The sequence below is a fragment of the Ambystoma mexicanum genome, chromosome 5q, assembly GCF_040938575.1.
Source record: "Ambystoma mexicanum isolate Mex_15411 chromosome 5q, UKY_AmexF1_1, whole genome shotgun sequence".
Classification (NCBI taxonomy): domain Eukaryota; kingdom Metazoa; phylum Chordata; class Amphibia; order Caudata; family Ambystomatidae; genus Ambystoma; species Ambystoma mexicanum.
This window is the reverse complement of record NC_090933.1, coordinates 41,452,298-41,472,902: the sequence shown is the minus strand read 5'-3', so window position 1 is coordinate 41,472,902 and position 20,605 is coordinate 41,452,298. Positions and strand designations below refer to the sequence as shown.

At 45.5% G+C, this 20,605-nt stretch overlaps 1 protein-coding gene across 3 annotated transcripts in view; it reads right to left on the bottom strand.

Annotated features, from left to right (window-relative positions):
- The window catches only part of AFG3L2 (AFG3 like matrix AAA peptidase subunit 2), a 1,716,771-nt gene that overhangs the window by 629,132 nt on the left and 1,067,034 nt on the right, over window positions 1–20,605 (bottom strand). For all 3 annotated transcript variants that reach the window (XM_069620479.1, XM_069620477.1, XM_069620478.1), the window contains exon 10: window positions 594–747. In XM_069620479.1, the coding sequence (XP_069476580.1) occupies window positions 594–747 (154 nt within the window). The remainder of the gene's footprint in view (window positions 1–593; window positions 748–20,605) is intronic.

Below are 20,605 nucleotides of genomic sequence, written 5' to 3'. Positions count from 1 at the left end.
TGAGATTGTATCTTGTTAATGTGCTGTGTACTTCCCTGTTACTTGTGTGTTGTCAAGTCAAAAAAATAAAGGTTTATAAAAAAATTTAAAAAATGGCTGGGGGCAGAACACAACTCTGTCAGACTCCTCCCTCCACACTAAACATCTCAGTTGTGGCACCTCCCAGACCCCATCTTACTGCAGCTTTATTCTGGGTGCATAACAAATTAAGCAAATTCAGCAGTAGGGTTAACGGGTGGGTAAATAACCAAACAACACCTACAAGCTTTGTGACCTCAAGTTTCGGCTTGCAGGTGGTGCTTTCGTGCCACCTAATAGAGAAAACTAATGAACACAATTAAAAGTGCAGGAAACTTGATTTTCTTTCCTTTAAAACAACGTCACACTACAAAAGGTTGGGCCTACAAAATCTATATGGTATCAACCAAATTTAGTCCACTGACAGTGAAGAATGCAAACTAGTTAAAAAGGTGAAAGTTGTATATAAGAGTGAAATATATGCTTGCTTCTAAATTCATTTGTCCAACTATCTGAATTTGAATTTTCTTACTTTGCACATACAATTTTAAAGCTATTGTCGTTTAGATCTTTACCATCCATTTCCACTAGAAGCTGGTTAAGTGTGTTCTCTTGTTCACTCTGGCCGCCAAAGTTGCCACGTCCTCTCTTCCTCCCCACTGCATCTATCTCGTCAATGAAGAGAATGCAAGGGGCATTTTTTCTTGCCAACACGAACAGGTCACGGACCTGAAAAATAAAACTACAAATGTGAATGATTCAGGTTTGTTGATGTACCTCAACATTCAAATTGAATTTTTCTGATGCATAGATTTTTATTATTTTTATGTGTGCATATTAACAAATGCAACAAAAGCGCCAATTACACAGGTTAGTCATAAGCTTCTTCCAAAAACACCTTTTGCAAAAGTGTCCAAATGCAGTATTTGAAATACCTTAACTCTCCAGCCCAAAAAACTCAAAGATACAGGGTCCCATTCTCTGCTTGTCTTCCATATGAAAAGGGTAATACTAGACTGCCCTGTTTACAAGTGCAAGGTGGCATAGCTTACTGTTAAAGAATGCTTAGTGCACCAACTGAGCAACTGTACTAACAATTCAGATTCCCTGAAAGAGGTCTACCGTTCAATGAGGGATAGCGGTCTTTGTCTGAATGGCCTAAAAACTGCATTGTGGTTACTTGGCTGTAGCAACATCAAAATACGAACATTCGCCACTGGAAACCATTGGTAGGGGTTTCCCCCAAGACGATATCCTTGGCATATTACGAGACACAGAACTTACATTTATTCCCCAGGTCAAAGAAGTGGCCAAGAGCAGGGACAATCAACTGAGCTTGCTCAAGAAGGCACACCCACTGTTCACCACTGCTAATTGAATAGGACTAGTGAGGTATCATATAATGTTGAAGCTGCACTACTGCCACGCCATTTATATACTGGCATCCTAACAGAAGAGATCCTCAGACTGTAGAAAGATGGGACAACACCTGTTAAAACAGGCAATAAGCAATCATGAAAGGCTAATATGTTTGTGTTTTGAAAGCTTTCAGGACATAATTCACTTCCCCAGACAGTTCGCATACAACTAAAGCAGACTTGTGCCTTTATAAGGAAGAGGACAAGCTTCAACCCCACCCCCTTCTGCAGCCATCCATCAACAAGCCAGCCACTAAAGGATTTGTCTACAGTGAAAACTTTAGTAAGCTTGTTTTCACAGAGTACACTAGAAATTGTTAAGACAACACATAACGACTTTAGTTTCTGCTTTTCCTGCTGGATGCTAAATAACATCTGACGTGACATATATGGTTACTATAGGGTTCTCTGGCAAGTAGAAACTTTACGTCATTTACTTGTGGAATGTCCAATGTTAAATGAGAAGAGTTTTTTTTAAATTTACACAAACAGTTTAAACATTTTAAAATTGATCATCGTGACATACTTTGGCAACTTATTTTTTGTACTCGTCACACTTCCGCAAGAATAGCTGCAATAGGTTTTCTGCATGCCTTACATTATATTAAAAGATGTAAAGCAACACCTAACACACAATTAGTGTCAGAACTGCTATGCTGTTTAGAAGAGTGATGTTAGATTTGTCTGATACCTATTCATCCAAGGCCTGAGTTTTTTAAGACTATTGTACAACAGTATTTACGTTAAAAAGTATCAACGCTTCACTCGCACCTGATGATTTCTTAGAAGAGGAATTGAGGAAGATCTTAAACGCTGTATTTGATTATAAATCAGAAGTACAATAGCAGACTTGAGTTGATAACTGGTTGTAACTGTTTATATAAGGACTAAATTGTAAAAATGATTCATGCACTGATATTTACACCAAGCATTAATCTCTGAATTTGATTTTCTTGAAAACCTTTGAACGACTTGAAGTCATGATACACCTTATTGATTGAGTTTATCAAGAAGGAGGTCAAATGTTAAATGTTACAATTATCAAAACAGTGAATATACTCGGACAGTTTGTAAAAAATGCCAAGTTATTAACTTTTATTCTGTAATGTATTACTGGGTCAATTTAACTAACACAAGATGGTCTTGTGAATGAAATGTAAATTACTTTCTTTTATATTTTTAATGGCATAGTTTTTGTTAGAATAACATGTTGTAAAGTTGATTGTATTGAGCTAAATCAATTTTAAAAAAATTACAAGTTACTCACCGTAGTGACTAACAAACTCTTAGTCCTTAGTCCCCTTTCCTCCATACTGTGTGGGCGTCCCTTCCTAGGGACGGGAAACACAGCCTTTTTCACCAGAAAAACATTCTTCCCCTTTAAATTTAGAGGCGTGCAGGGGTGCGGCCGTGGGAGCATGCGCTAGCTACGCTGACTCCACCCACTGGCGCCACTCCGCAGTCCCCATTGACTCATCAACAATATTTATTATTGCCTAATGACACCAGAATTGTTAGGGGGAAGGATGGTGGGACGTATGGAGGAAAGAGGACTAAGGTTACTACAGTGAGTAACTTGTTATTACTCTCACGTCCCGTCTCCTTTCCTCCATACTATATGGGCGATTACAACTGAATGTAGCCCCAGGGTGGAGAGGGGAACCTCCTTAAGCAAACAAGTTCCTTGGAACCGCCTGTCCGAAGGCCGCATCTGACTTAGAGCTGGCGTCCAAACAGTAATGCTTACAGAAAGCTGAAGGGGTGGCCCAGGTGGCTCCCCTGCTTATGACCTGCCACGGAACCTGCCGCTGGAATGCAATGGCCGTGGCCTTGGCCTTGACAGCACGGGCGTGCATGTTGGCGGGCAGTGGCTTGTGCTGCCCCTCATAGGCCTCTTTGATGGCTGCCACCATCCACCTCGCTATGGAGGCCTTGGATGCCTGACAAAGGGTGTGGAGCCCCCAAAGGTGACAAAGTGCGTCCGACTTGCAGAAGCCCTTGGTCCTATCCAGATAGAATTTCAGAGCGTGTCTGACATCCAGACAGTGCAAGACTCTCTGAGCCTCGTCCTTGGGGTCAGCAAAGAATGTAGGTAAGACTCATTTAGATGGAACGCAGAGAGTACCTTAGGTAGGAACACAGGGTGAGTCCACCGGACCACCCTATCCCTGTGGAAAGTGGTATAGGGTTCTGAAGCCATCAGAGCATGGATCTCGCTGACTCTGCGAGCGGAGGTGAGACCTACTAGTAGAGCTGTCTTGATTGTGACCAGCCTGATGTCCATGGACGCCATTGGCTTGAAGCGTTTGTGCGCCAAGGCGCCCAACACTACATTGAGGTCCCAAACCAGGTGTGGCTACTTGATGGGTGGGTAAAGCCTGGACAAGCCCACCAGATGTTTCTTGACTATTGGGTTGAAGAGGCGAAGACCTCCTCCTCCTCCAAATTTCAGTAGTCCCCTATGGCTGCGAAATAGGTGCGACATGTGTCCACATGTACTCCTGAGTGGGCAAGGTGTGCCAAGAAAGAGAGCACATCGTCCAGTGTAGCCATCTTGAATTTTTGGAGAGGGAGGGAGAGGTTGAGGGCGGAGAGGTCCAACACAACTAGGCCAACCTGGTTCTTTTTTTGTATGGTGAAAATCCTGGAACAGATGCCTAATCCTCTCTGGGAGGCTGGTACTTCTTCCACTGCCTGGCTCTCGACGAGAGACCGGATCTCTGCCAACAGAGCTGCCGTCCCAATCTGTGGGAGCGGAGGGGAGGAAGCAGGAGAGGGAGGTATAGGTAGGCATTAACCTGTGGATACTACTGAGAGGATCAAGGGGTCCGCTAAGTTCTGGTGCCAAAAATGCACGTGAGAGGCTAGCCTGCCCCCACTGGAGACACGTGGACCTGGAGGGACACGTCATGCCTTTTTGCTCTCAGAGGCTGCTGCTGAGGAGGGGGACTCGAAGAAGCCCTTGTTCCCCCACCCCCTTTTTGTTGCTTGCGCCGGTGCTGACTCGGGGAGCAGTCAGGTTGTCCCGGCTTCCATTCCTGGAAGCCCCAGAATCCACCAAATGCCTGCCACTTATCAGAGCGTGATGCGACTGGGTGTACGCCTTGGGTGTGGCTTTCGTAAGAATAGATAAAGACTTCACGGTTTATGAGATGTTCTTCTTACCCAATTCCTCGTCGGTGGTAGAGTGGAAGAGGTCACTTCCCTCGAAAGGAAGGTCCAATATGCGATCCTGGAAGTCGGGGTTGAACTTTGAAGCCCGAAGCCAGGCTGTCCTTCACATGTCCGTGGCGATGCAGATGGCCCGGCAAGAGGTATCGATGTGGGCCACTGTGGACTCCATGATGTCTTGTGCTACCAGCATGGCTTCTCCTAGACCCGCCTTAAAGCGTGCCTGGCTTGGCGCCAGGAGTTCCAGAAGGAAGTCCGAAATTACCTGCCACAACCTCTGGTTAGCCGCTGCAAGCATGGTATCCGCGTTGGCTTGGCGCAGGGAGGCGGAGTACAGCTTTTTCCTGAACGCCTCCAAGATCTTCTCCTCCTAGCCTAGCAGTGTCGAGAACGAGGTGGCCAAGGAAAACTGAGGCTTAGAGTAGAGTGGCGCTGCAGCGATCAACGACGAGTGCGGCTGGGGATGTGTTGATAGAAAGAGTGTATCCCCTTCCATCGGTCTATACTTGGCATCGAGGCTCCGATTCACAGGGTGGGCCTAGTGTGGCTTGAGCCAACCCTTCTTGGCTAGAGCGACGACATCCTTCTGCATCGGGACACCCGTCTTGGTAGGGGCGCTTAGGGAGAGGAACTCTGCCAAGACACCCTCCTCAGGCTGCTCTACCTCGGGATGAGGAAGGCCCAGATAGTCTGCCAAACCTGCAAACCTGACGACGGCGTGTCAGGGTCCTCCTCCTCGTCTGTATCCGCCTGGGAGAGCAGAAAAAGGAGCCACACGGGAGAGGGAAGATGGGCAAAGGGATAGGGTGGGATCGGAGGGTGGAGGGGTCCCCGTTTATATTGTGGTGCACGGAGTTGGCCCTTACGGAGAATTATTTTCAGTTTGATGGCCATTTCTACCAACAAATCCATGGCACTGCGATGGGTTCAGCTGTGGCACCTTCGCTGGCAAATCTATATGTGGATTTTGTGGAACATATGAGTGTTTACAGTGAAAATAACACTTTCAGAGACCACATTAAGTTGTGGCGGAGGTACATTGACGACGTATTGATGATTTGGCATGGTGACCAAACTACTTTACTGGCTTTTTTTCAATGGCTGAACGAGATTAACCCCTTTTTAAAGTTCACCATGAATTTCCACAAGGAACAGATTGATTTTTTGGACTTAACCATCTATTCTGATGTGTCAACTAATGTATTGGGTTTAAAACCATTCCACAAACCCACTGATAGGAATTCTCTCCTCCGTTATGACAGCTTTCACCCAAAGGCCTTGCGGGATAACTTACCGTTTGGGCAATTCTTACGACTTAAACGTAACAGTAGTACGAGAGATACCTTTGAGTCTGAATCCACGACTTTGAGTCAGAATTTGATCCAACGAGGTTATCCCGATAAGATTGTAAGAAGATCATTCAAGAGAGCCTCAAATAACCATTGTGAGGCCCTTCTTGAATATAGACCAAAAAATCGTCCCTCTTGTGCTGACCCATTGGTCTTTGTCAGTACTTTCAACCACCTGTCTAACCATGTGGTCAAGATTATTAAAAAACATTGGCACCTTTTAGCACAAGCTAGAATACCAGTGGCTAGTCCGCGGTGTGCTTTTAAAAGGGTACGCAATGTTAAAGAGTTGGTGAGTAGGAATGATATAAGTATCAAATTGGATAAACAAACCACCATCACTCAGCAGTGGGGGCTACCTAAGTTGCAAGGACATGCCCCCGGCGGCACGTGTGTGTGCTGCCCTCTAACGAACCGTACCACCCAGGTTGACATTGGTCTGGCTAGACCTTGGGTTCAAAGGGAGTTTTCCAATTGCAACTCGTGCCATGTAATCTATGCTATTTGGTGTCCTTGTGACAAAATATACATTGGCAGAACGGAAAGAAAAATTAAAACCCGCATTAGTGAACATAGGAGCTGTATTAGATTAAGGAATTTGACAGCCCCCCTGGTAGGTCATTTCTTAATGCGGAACCATGGGTGTGACGAGTTAAGATGGACAGTATTGAAGAAAATTGCGGTAACTAATAATGTCGCAGTGGACAAACAGACCTTATCAAGGGAAGAAACCAAACTCATTTTTTTGAGTAAAAGCCATCATGTTGGTTTAAATGAGGCAATAGACTGGAGTTTCTAGTCTTAGTTGCTTCATTGAGATAGGTGAGTCTGACGACATAGTCATTATATTGTCCTGTGACTTGGGATATATACTGATTTTTAATCAAATGTGGACTATGTTCACCTACACACGTTTTGGTGTTTGGTTTTAAGACACATTAATTGGTGTCTTTCCGTTATAAGACACATTAATTGTTGCCTTTTCGCTATATTCACATAAAGTTGTATGTGCGGCTCTAAGTCTTAATTACTTAGACGAACCGCATTTGGAGTTACGTGCTCATGAGGATTTAAAATTTGCTTTTGTCAGTGCACGGTTACTGTGTGCAGCGTGCTCATTCGTGCATTTGTCCAGCTGGGATGACGAGCCCCTTTTGGGCCCAGTCTAGTGGGCGTGGCGAAGCGGCTACTTTGCCGTGTCGCGGTGACGAGCCGTCTCAGCTGATTGACGATTGATGGGCGTATATCTATTGACGTACTAGGCAACCTTATCACGTGATTATCACGGGATTGGACGTATGCGTGTATATACTGTGGATACGCTTCGCCCGCACGCAGGACGCTAAGGCTCAGAGGAAGATTATAGCTCCCCTCAGAGTATACTCGAGAGTAATTCAGGTAAGCGTGGCTGCTGTGAATAGGTCTATTAATGTAGCCGCTGTCATGAAGCCTCGGGAAAGTGACTCACTCTGCCGACGTTGCTTTGAATTGTCTGCTTGGTTGTCTGGCTACTCCAATCGTAGTTGGTGAAGGGGTCCGATCGTGGGTGCTAGATGCTATATGTCATCACGATCATATGATCTGCCCCCCCTGTGAGAGCCATGTTACTTATTAGATCAGTACAATCTATGGTTATGATCAGACTTACTGATGAGTGCCAATGGTTTGTCTCTCTTCTGTTTATCTCTCTTCTCTTTCGTTGATACTGTGTAGTTACACACGAGAGCCGCGGGTCTCGGTTCATATCGACTGGACTATGGTGGTCGACTGACGGGATGACCACTGCTAGATTGTATTGAACTGATACATACAACGGAAAGTCTGATACCCTTTAGATTGAGGTAAGCGATTATGAGTGTGCATGATCTGAGGGTGGTCAGTCTCTGCAAGGATTTAGTTAACTCTGTACAGACGCTGATCGTTCAGGTTAAGATATCACCTGCCCAGGTGAAAGTATTATACTTTTCACTCGATCATTGTGTGAAATATTAAGAGTTATTCAGTTATATTACTTTATTATATTTAGTTATATCTTTTTGTTTACCTCATGTTACTTGCAGGTGGTGTTTGATTAAACAAAATGGGGTCTAATCTCCCCATTCCTTATTCGGATCTTTTGATCTGATCAGTGTCTTTAGGCGCCTGAATACTGAGCCTATGTGTTTTTTACCGGAGGCACGGATAGAGACATCTACAAGAGACTTGCTGTAAGCGTTTGGCATGCAGATAATATAATCATTGCATGTGTCCACGTCTAGTGAAAGATCATGGGTGTTCTCACTGGAGCGGTGTTATCTAATCAGTGCCGGTTGTCCAAACTAGCTACGTGGTGTTGGTGGTGGTGGTGTCACTAGGGACATACCAATTAATATGGTGTATCTGTCCTGGGTCCGATTTTCGGACTTTTGAGATATTTGCAGTGGTAGAGGCATATGCAGGGTACTTATCACCCCTTTTTTACATCCCGTTGATGAAATGTTACGGAGATGGTAATGATTTATCTGATAAATTGAGCAATTACGCCAGATTGATGCTGTTTATTCTGTGTTTGTATTTAGGTGAGTCTTTCCGGTGCAGTCTACTCGTTCCATTGTTCTCCATCTACCATCCACCTGACCACATGGGACCATAATACCCCTGAAGAATTTCTGTTTACCTAAACTTACACAGAAAGAAACATGTCGGGTTGGGGAATGTACTGTTAATTATAAACAGTTTCAAGTATAACTAGCTAGAGTCGGACTGGAGTGTAGCACTTAAGTCCGACTCAGTAGTGAGTGTGTATAGTCCACATTAAATATTGGGCATATACTATAAACTTGTTTTTTTAGTATAATCATTTTTAGAATGATAAGTATTTGTAAAAAGTGTATGAATTGATGAATGGTTTGAGAGAGAATGTGGTATGGTTGATGTGTGTTGCTGTGTGGTTTTTAGATGGGAATGTTATATTGTACCAGCCCACGTATGAATTTGGGGGACTGGTTTACGATGTGAATAATATCAACATTCTTGATAGTGTGTGTTTTTTATGATAATCTTTTTCAAGAAATGTTAATAAATCATATTTAATAATGCTGGTGTGTCGACTGGATCGAATTCAATTTGTTTCTACCCAGCTTAATGCTTGTAATACGACACCTTGTTGTATTTTGTGTCTTTATGTCATAAACCAATGGGTGTTGGGAGACAGATAGATTGCACTGGGACTCACCATATAAACACGAATAGTACTCTGACCTTCTTTGTTAAGTATTCTTGTGTTCTATCCAGGCCAGGTCACAGTATTGAGATATCCCTGGTATCCCCTGTTACTCTTGTTTTTTGATGGGGTCCCCAAGAACACCATCAGATGTAGGCAATATGCACAGATATACTGTTCATGTGGGTGACTCATATGTTAGGGCTCTTAACTCCCCCTTGAAGAGGAAAAAGCTAGAGAAGTTCACAAGAAAGGAAGGGCCTGACTTCCTGCGACTACAAGAACATCTACTACACAAGGACCAGACACGGCTAATATTGTGCGGATTCAACTAATATTCCAAGCTTCAAGGATGAACAAGACAGGGGGGGTAGCGCTGGCTATCAAAAACTCAGTGACCTTCAGAGCAGAGGAGATCCAGAGAGAAAAGGGAGGTAGATACATTATCGTGAAGGGAACACACTGGGATATCGCATACACGATGGCGGTCATTTACGCACCCAACTCAGGCCAAGAAGCATTCCTGAGGTGTTTTTTGGGAACACTGGAAGAAAGTGCGAGGGGCCAAATGATTATAATGGGGGACTTTAATATAGCCTGGGACAGAGAACAGGATAGGTCAGGGGGTAAAGACAAAGGAAAGAGGGACGGCACTAAGAGATAGGCTGGCACGGTTGGGCCCGAGGGGTGTGTGGCAGGAATTGAAGGGGGACGAGGAAGGCTACACATTCCTTTCGAGTGTCCATGGAACACAATCGAGAAAAGATTATATGTGGGCAACAGCGGCCCTGCCGGGAAGGGTCAAGGAAGTAAAAGTAGGTCCCATCGGGGTAGCAGATCATAAAATCGTCTCAATGCAACTGGAACTACGAAACAAAAGAATGGGGGTGTGGGGATGGAAATACCCAAAGTCCCTCCCGAGGGACCCAATAATTAGAGGAGAAATGGAGGGCAAGATGAGGGAATTCTTCGAGAATAATAAAAGGGGGGAGACAAGGGAAGATACCAGATGGGACGCATTTAAAGCTACGGTGAGGGGGGAACTCAAAGCAGCCAAAACGCTGAGAAAGAGGCCATTGGGGCGCTAGAAATACAGCTTGAGGCAGAGGAAGTGGCGAGGAAGAAGGCGGAAGAAACACCCAATAGATCCTCCTTGAGGGAATACAGGTGGGCAGTGTCATGGTCATGAAGTCAGGGGCACAGGCATGCAGGGGTCGCATGCACAAGAGTCCTGGGTGGACACTGTCCTGGTGCCTTTGGTACCAGACTCATGAACAAAAGTAAACAAGAACATCCATTTAACACCAAAAAGCTTTTATTATGGACATAGCACTTCAGATGCATTAACCTTGAACATTCCATCCCTTAAGCAGGATGCATTAACCTTGAACATTCCATCCATTAAGCAGCCCAAGTGTATTCTTGGGTGTGGCTGCTAATGGATTGCCTTTGCACATGCTCCCTCTCTAGGAGAGGGCAGGGTGTGGCTGGTAAGCCGGCCCTAACGGGCGTGCCCACGATCCCAGCTATATAAGCTGCCCCGATCCTCAAGACAGACGCTTTGCGTTATTCTGCACTTGCAAGCAGCGGAACGCTCACCATCGCCAGAGGTCAGACTTAACTTTGAAGACCCTGCTTCCTGGACATCCTGCTTCCTGCCAGCATACTTACCAACTGGGGGACGCAGTTCTTACCTGTACATCTCTTCGGCGAACCAAGTATTCATCTTTACACTTTCCAGAACGCCGAAATCTTCATTTTGGCACCGAAGCATGACACGCTCCATCGTCGACAGCAGTGCCTGCAAAGAAAAACAGAAGACAATGTTAGACATACAAAAAACAGTCAGTTTAAGGTTGTGCTTCGCCATACTTCGTGCTTTCCTTAAACCATCACTTACCCGCTGTCGAACATTGCGGTAGCATCCATCTTCCATCCGGCCGCTTCTCACAGCTGCATTAAGGCCGCATTTCCATCTAAGGGAAGAAAACAGAAGAGAGACATTATTGCGGGCATAAATAAGAGAAACATATAAAGACATTAAACAGAACAAACAGCATCACAAGAGCTCAAGAAAGACTTACCAATCATAAGGAGAAGCATAATCGCTGCTGGACTGGACTAATCCTCATCAGGGATCAGTGAAGGAACTAAATCCCATTACATGCGCCCCTGCCAGAAGTAGCACGACGGAGAGCTCATCTTCCATAATTCGCAGGTGAGCTTTATGGGCCGGCGTATGCTCACAGATACCGTACTTTGGGGTGAAGGGTTTGAGAGGTACAACAATCACAGATTGGCACACTCACACACTGTTATCTCCACACAGGAGCAGTATCACCACCTACCACCGCTCACAGCTTTTCTACTGAGGGAGAGCCCTGAAGGGGGTGATTCAAGTTCAGGGAGGGCTGCAACCGTGCCCGAACGCCTCGGCATTGACCAGGTGAGCGTAACAGAACGCGAAGCCTCTAATACTCTCTGCCTGGGCGTTATGGAAACTTTAGAAACAGATCAGTAAGCCCTCTTACTAGGGGAATTACAGGCTGAAGTACATGCTTCAACACAGGAAACCAATGCATTACGGAGGGATCTTATTGTAACTCGAGAAAGAACCGATGAATTGGCAAGACAAATGCTATAAGCACAAGCAGGACAGGTTCCACTGCCTGGAGTGACCCATTCTTCTCATTCTTCCACACCACAATATTAAACACCGGTTCAGGAGGTTCTTCCAGGAGCAGTGCCTCTATCCCCCCCGAACGCTTCATCGGCGACCCAAATGAGTTTTCTGTATTTATGAACCAATGTCACCTTCATTTCTTGTGCAGACCAGGAGCCTTTCCTAATGACCAAGCCAAAGTGGCGTTTGTACTCTGGTATTTAGGAGATAGTGCGGCAGACTGGTAAATCAAGGTGACCCTTTACTCCGGAACTTTGGGAATTTCCAACATGAGATGGAGAAATTCTTGCCCGTTATACTCAAGGACAAGCTCTGGACAACAAGTTGTTGTCACTCAGGCAAGGGAGTCAATATCTATTAACCTATTTGCAAACTTCAGTCATCTCATAGCCCAGACCAACTGGCCAGAAGAGAAGAGGACTACACTCTTTTACCAAGGATTATGTGGAGAACTTAAGGATGTGTTGGCGCAAGTGGTGAATCCCCCTGAGAGGTGTGCAGACTACACAGACCTGACAGTGCAACTCGATCATAGGTTGCAGAATCGGAAAATGGATCGAGCTAGATCAGAGGGACAGCCAGTTTACATACGACCTTGTGAGAATCAGACTAAACCACATGAACAGACTGAGCCAATGCAAATTGGTGGATTACAAAGTCCCCTTACCAAATGGGAAATGGAAAAAAGAAGACAACAACAGCTTTGCTTATATTGTGGACAAGCAGGTCACTTCCTCCGTGACTGCCCGGTAAAACCACCCAAGGAAACGGTTGGGGCAACAGACAAAACTGATGAAGAAGACCAGAACTCGGGAAACGCCAATGCCTGGCAAGTGTAGGGGTCTGCTTGTTGAGCATGAAAAAGGAATCCGTACAGACCTCACATCTAGTCCTTCCAGTGCTTTTGATGAATCACAAGCAACCATCAAAAATATATATGGAGGCATATATTGATTGTGGAGCTGTGGGTAGCTACATTGACCAAGATTTGGCTCTCCCAATAGCCATTCCTCTCCGACAGAAGTAGAAATCGGAAAGTGTCACTGCGGTCGATGGTTCTCAGCTATCATCCGGCTCGTTGACACAATACACCAAGAAAGTCAAGCTTCTGTGTCAGCATGGGCATCAAGAGGACATTACTTTCGATCTCATCAGCGCTCCTCAGTTCCAGATCATATTGGGAATGCACTGGCTGGAGACCCACAATCCTAGGATTGACTGGTGAAAACGAGTTCTGACATTTCCTCATGGTTGTGCCGACACATGTTACAAAAAAGATGACACCAATCTGAAACCGAAGAAAGGAATCATGTTGGGCCTCATCAGCTCCTTACCGCTTGAATACCAAGATTACCAGGATGTCTTCAAAAAGGAGCAAGCCACCGTTCTGCCCCCTCACAGACGCTACGATTGTCGAATAGATCTTGTACTCAGATCCCTTGCAGCCGAATTTACGCTCTGACAGAACAGGAAAATCAGCATCTTAGAACTTACCTGGATCAGTACCTGCCGAACGGTTTCATTCACCCGTCCAAGTCACCTGCCTCCTCGCCCTTATTCTTCGTACCTAAAAAGGAGGGTGTCTTAAGAACTTGCATCGACTATAGAGCCATGAACATCAATCAGATCACAGTAAAGAAATCGATATCCTTAACCACTTATACCAGAGCTCCTGGACCAAGTGAAACATGCTCAAATCTACACAAAACTGGATTTAAGAGGGGCATAATATCTTGTAAGAGTAAGAGAGGGAGACGAGTCTTAGAGAAGCTTCAACACCACCAATTGTATGCCAAGTTGGAAAAATGTTTTTTCCATGTAACCGCGGTCGAACTTCTCGGTTTCATGCTCACACCACAAGGCGTATATATGGATACACGAAAGATGGATGCAATCCTCCAATGGCCCTCACCAACATCCACAAAAGGAGTGCAAAGCGTGCTCGGATTCGCCAACTTTTACCGTCGATTTATATCTGGGTTTTCACAAATTGTACATCCAATTACCTCCTTGTTAAAGAAAAATCAAAAGTTCCATTGGTCTACAGAAACTGAAGACGCCTTCCAGAAGTTGAAACAAGCATTCACTACAGGACCAGTCCTTCGACACCCACGAACAGACCTACCTTACATAGTTGAGACAGATGCTTCAAAAATAGCTATGGGAGCAGTATTGTCACAACGAGACCCTGAAACAGGACAACTACACTCTGTTGCATTCTGGTCCCGCAAATTTTCAGCCCCCCGAGTTGAACTACGCAATCACAGATAAGGAATTATTGGCGATTAAAGCAGCATTCAAGGACTGGAGACATTAACTTCTTGGGGCGAGACATACAGTCACTGTCATCACGGACCGCCGTAACTTGCAATACTTGAAAACCGCCAAAGCACAATCCTCGCGTCAACTTTTTTGGGCTCTCTTTTTCGCGGAATACAATTTTATTATCACTTATAGACCTGTAGTACTCAATGGGAAAGCAGACGCTCTATCACGCATGAATGAAGAAAAAGAGGCTTTTACAGCATCCAACCCTGTGGCCATAATTCCCGAGGAAAGGATTCAAACCAGAATAGCTGCCACCACGTGTGTGGATGACCAAAGAACCAGTTTGCAATCCCCGGTAGATCAATCAACACAACAGGAATGGCTGTTAAAAGGTGACCAGTACACCATCGAAGATAATCTACCGTATTTCCAAATATGATTATATGTCTAAGACCAAGAATTGCAAAAGCAAATCATCACAAATTACCACGATTCATTAGTGGAAGGATACCCAGGAATTGCCAAAACTCAGGCTAAGGTAAAACAAAACTACTGGTGGCCAACATGGCAAAACAACATCGCCCAATTTATTAAAACCTGCGGTGTCTGTGCACAACAAAAGTCTCAGAAACAGAACCCTGCTGGCTTACTACATCCCCTAACAGTACCGCCAGCACCTTGGCATACACTGTCGATGGACTTCATCGCGGATCTTCCACCCTGCAATGGATACAACACCATATTAGTCGTCGTGGATTTATTCTCCAAAATGGCCCATTTCATCCCTCTGAAGGGACTCCCAACTGTGTCAACTCTGGCTTCTGTGTTCTTAGAGCAAATTGTTCATTCCATGGATTTCCATCAATATTTGTATCTGATTGCGGAACACAATTTGTTTCTGCCTTTCAGAGAAAGTGTTGTGCGATTGCCAAAATCGATCTCCGGTTGTCCAGAAGCCATCACCCTCAAACTGATGGGCAAACTGAATGAACCAAACAAACTTTAGAGTAATATCTCAGGTGTGTGTTGCAACAGTCCGAGGATTCTTGGAAAAATATACTCTGGATAGCTGAGCATGCATACAACAATTCAGTTCACACAAGCACAGGGAAAACTCCATTCTACACTGTGCACGGAAGACATCCGATGACATCAGTATTTGATCCACCCGATACCCTGGAAATGTCAGCCATAAAAAACTTGCATAAAACCATCACTCAGGTTCTTAAGGTGGCGACAGAGCATCCGACCAAGGCTAAGGAAAGCCACAAATTGTTTGCTTATCGACATCGGGAGGGAGCCCCCGCCTACCAGATTGGAGAAAAGGTGTGGTTAGCATCCAAATATATTCCTCTGAAAGGGCCAAGAGCTTTCCGCCCAAGATACCTGGGCCCCTATACTATAAAGTCCATAATCAATCCTGTCTTCATGAAATTGGAGTTACCATCTCACATGAAAATTCACCCCGTATTTCATGTCTCTCTCCTCAAACCAATTAAGTCCAATACACGGCTTAGTTCTCCGCCAGTGCCCGAAGTAATAGATGGAGAACCAGAATATGAAGTCAAATCCATCCTGGACTCCAAGGTGGTTCGATCAAAATTCTAATTGACTGGAAATGTTACGGACCTCAAGACTGAACTTGGGAACCCAGTGAACACGTCCATGCTCCGCGTATAATCCGACAGTTCGATCGCAATAATCCCACCAAACCAGGACCGGGAGGAGAACCACCCTTGAGAGGGGCCTTTGAGGGTGGGGGGGTGGGGAGTGCTGCCATGCTCATGAAGTCAGGAGCACAGGCATGCAGGGGTTGCATGCACAGAAGACCTGGGTGGACACTGTCCTGGCACCTTTGGCACCAGGCTCATGAACAAAAGTAAACAAGAACATCCATTTAACACCAAAAAGCTTTTATTATTGATTTAGCACTTCAGATGCATGGTATCAGGTAATATTATCCCCATATATATGGTCGCCGTAAATAATATCGCCGGGAAAAGGTTGTGGCGATATTATATGGGTGACCATATATATGGGGACAGGGGCAAAAAAAATTTAAAAAAAGTAAAATAATAATAAAAAACAATTGGTGGTTTACGGGCGTGTCCCCCGCATGTTCCATGCAATAATGTCGCCACAAAAAACAGCCATTTTTCGGCGATATTTTTGCATGGCGAGATTTTTGTGACAACATTATTACATGGAACCAGATGCATTAACCTTGAACATTCCATCCATTAAGCAGGATGCATTAACCTTGAACATTCCATCCATTAAGCAGTCCCAAGCGTATTCTTGGGTGTGGCTGCTAATGGATTGCCTTCGCACGTGCTCACTCTCTAGGAGTGGCAGGGTGTGGCTGGTAAGCCGGCCCTAATGGGCGTCTCACAGCTGCATTGAGGCCGCATTTCCATCTAGGGAAAGAAAACAGAAGAGAGACATTATTGTGGACATAAATAGGAGCAACATATAAAGCCATTAAACAGACCGAACAGCATCACAAGAGCTCAAGAAAGACTTACCAATAATAAGGAGAAGCATAGTCGCAGCTGGACTGGACTAATCCTTATCAGGGATCAATGAAGGAACTAGATCCCATTTGACGCGCCCCTGCCAGAAGTGGCAGGACGGAGAACTTATCTTCCATAATTTACAGGTGAGCTTTATGGGCCGGCGTATGCTCACAGAAACCGTACTTTGGGGTGAAGGGTTGGAGAGATACAACAATCACAGATTGGCGCACTCACACATGCTTATCTCCACGCAGGAGCAGTATCACCACATATCACCGCTCACAGCTTTTCTACTGAGGGAGAGGCCTGAAGGGGGTTGATTCAAGTTCAGGGAGGGCTGAAACCGTGCACTAACGCCTCTGCAGAGACCAGGTGTGCGTAACATGCGGTGGGCCAGCTGGGGGTCCTACGAACTAAGAGTGAAAGGGGCATTAGTTTTTGTGCAACAAAAGTTCTACACGAAAGCAAACAAGGCAGACGCCCTATTATCACGCCTTCTGAGAGGATCGGGGGCTAAAAACGTGATCATGGCACTAAAGACAGAAAAAGGATATACGCTGCAAGAAATGTTACTGGGGCAAAAACACACTTAGCACCTGAGATACCCAGAGAGAGTTGGGGACAGAAATCATAGGCAATACTTTTGTCAAGGCAGACAGAATCATAGAACACTCTTAGACGTCTGTAGGGGTCTGCACCACACAGGGCTGAAGCCGGCAGCAGTGACAGTGAATAAAAGGTGCGCTTCTTAAAAACAGGAGAGGCTCTTCAGATGGCTATCCGGACCACTACAGCAGTGTACAGTGATTTCGACCACGAAGAGGATCCTCTGGCTGTAGAAGATGAGCTAGTTATCCCCACCAAGCTCAAGGGAAGACGACTCTGGACTGGATCTTCTCTGGTTGTCGAAGGGTAGATAGCTCAGGACTGCAGCAGGGCTTCACCGGGACGGGATAGTTGCAGTAGTCGACTTCTTCTCCGCTTCTCTTTGGTTCCTTGTAGTTCCAGTGGCGACTCTGACTTCCAGACCAAGAGACCTGCCTTCTATGCGAAAATCCCCCATTCACACAGCCTGGTTGTCAATCACGCAGCAGGGGGGTTGTCCGGGCCGGACAACCACCTCAGCCAATCATGGCAAAGTGCGACTTGGTTTTCCTAGGATACCCTGTGCAGGGGGTGACTACACCCTTCCCTCACATTCAGCCCACCTAGACACCCAGATGCCTAGAAGAGGGCTTCTGGGCAGACGCCCGCCAAAAGGTAGTGAACAAAGGAGGCAAACCTGGTTTGCCGCGCAAAGTAAAACACAGGAAGGACTTTAACAAAAAGAAATGGCAAATAAACCCAACCGGAGCCAAAAGAAAAAGCATTTGGTCAAGAGGGTTTAAGTTTGAGGCTAATACAATAGCCTACAATACTACCACGTTTATATAAAATAACCGCGGTAGAAAAGTTTAGGGTAGATACCACTGCCACCAGCCAATTCTAAATGTTAAAAGAGCGAAACAATGCACTAGGAGGTACAGATAAAAAGGGCTAAGAGTTAACCCTTCCAGTACTCCATGTACGATGGGGTGTACTGGATCTGTTGTTAATTTGACTAAGTAAAGTTAATGGTAACTTTACTCTTTGCTGGGGGACAGTAGTCATCCTCAGAAATGGAGTTGGTGGGAAGTCTGAACGACATCCCTGTGTCACTGCACTGAAGGTGCTGTGTAATACACAAAAGAAGGGGGCTACTGAAATGGTGTACTCCAGGGTCCACAATCACAAAAACAGAGGAAATACACATGGTAAAACACAGGTAAGAGTGGAAAGAAAGGGGTACACTCTTATCATGTGGAAAAATAAACTCCAGAGATCCAACAAAGCTGCTGGGGGACTCACTAGGTAAGGGAAATTAGCCATTGAATGAGAATTCTCCCTAACACAGTATTAGTACCAAAACTGACACCTTTTCAACACCTTTAAAAGTGCATGACACATAGCCCCATCCATGGAAGAGGCCAAAATGACTCTAATTTTGAAACCCAATAAGGACCCGACAGAGCGAACATCCTATTTGCCAATCGCACTAATCAATGTGCACACAAAAATGGTTATGAAAATCCTTGCAAACAGACTAGAGGTGTTACTCCCAGACTTCATCCACCAGGACCAGGCAGGTTTCATAAGAGGTAGGCAGATGGCTGATAACATACAGAGGGTGGCACATCTACTGAAACAAGTGTGGAAAACAAACTGCCCAGCGGTACTGCTATCGCTCGACAATGAAAAAGCGTTTGATCAGGTGGAGTGGTCCTTCCTGTTTAGGGTCATGGAGAGGATGGGTCTGTGGGCAAACGTTTTTGAAATGGTGCAGGCCAACTATCAAGGACCATTGACATGGGAGACCGTAAATGGGGCAATGTAACGCCCATTCAGACTGGGCAGGGGAACAAAACAAGGATGTCCTCTCTCCCCGTTGCTGTACACAATCTACCTGGAACCCCTCCTCCAGGCTATACGAGAGGCAGACGACACCCAAGGCTTCCCATTTGGAGGCAAGCAACATAAAGTGGCCGCATTCGCTGATATGTTGCTCACCTTGACCAAACCCCTAGAATCTATCAGGGCAAGCAGGGACCTATGTATAAATATAGGTAAAACAGAGTTGTTAAGTCTCACCCTGGGAACTGAAGACCGAAAATGGTCACGTTGCCACGCATGCTATACCTATTTCCAAGCAATCCCCCAAGCAGTCCCGGCAAGTTTCTTCAGGGAGGTACGGACCATGACAAACTACTTCATATGGGAAGGCAAAAGGGCAAGGATCAATAGGCAATTACTTATGGCCCCAAGGAGGGAGGGGGGGCTGGCCCTTCCCAACTTTCAACAGTACTACGCGGCTACCCAGCTAAGGATAATCAGGGAGTGGCTCCACGAGGTCGAGGAGAAACAGTGGGTCAAGATGGATAGGGCTGTGACGAGACTTGATCTGAGGGATGTACTCTGACTATCAAAGTTGCACAAACCGAAATATATGTATCAGAGCTCCATCACGAAACTAGTAGCAGACAACTGGGGCAGGCTAGCGAAAAACCGGGAAATTACATCCTTCCCGTCCCCCTTCACACCCAACTTCAATAATGGGGATTTCACTCCCAGGACAGAGAAAGGTGCATTTAGGAACTGGCGGGAGCAAGGCTGTAGGACGCTGCGTGATATGTTTCGGGGAGAGGAGATCCTCGCCTTTACAGATTGCAAAAGGATATTTGCAGTGGGGGAGGGGAAGAGGGTTAGATATGTCTAACTGCGTCACTGACTACTAAACCCGGTAAACAAGGAGGCAGCCACCAGGAAGGTGACTCCGTTCAGAAAATGTCTACTGACAAATGATGGGGCTAAGGGATTGATCTCCAACCTGTATAAGATACTAGACGATGCCACTCCCAGACAGCAATGGCCATACATGCATAGATGGGAGCAGATACTGGGAAGGGGCATAGAGAAGGAAGAGTGGGAGAAATTGGGGGGAAGATTCCCAAGCTAGCAAGAGCATCCCAGGTGCAAGAGGCCTGGTACAAAATACTTTTTGGGTGGCACTACACACCATCCTGCCTTCACAGGATATACCCGGGAACACCAGGGGAGTGCTGGAAGGTGTGTGGTAAAGAGGGCACAGTGCAACATATTTGGTGGAGATGCCCAAAAATCGAGTCCTTTTGGAGAGAAATACAGCAGGCACAAGAGCAAGCATATAGGACAGAGGGGAATAGACCTCTGGAACAGATCTTGTTGGGCCTCAGGGGAAGGGGGCCATCGGGGGAACAAAGAGCTTGAGAAAAAGCAAGAGTGGTACAGACTCTAGCGGCAATGACAATAATAGCACAAAGATGGAAGAGCCCGAATGTACCAACAATCTAGTATTTTTTTTTTTTAAAACTTTATTGTGTTGTTTTTCAATAAAATCTTTACAACAACCAAATTTTATAAGATCA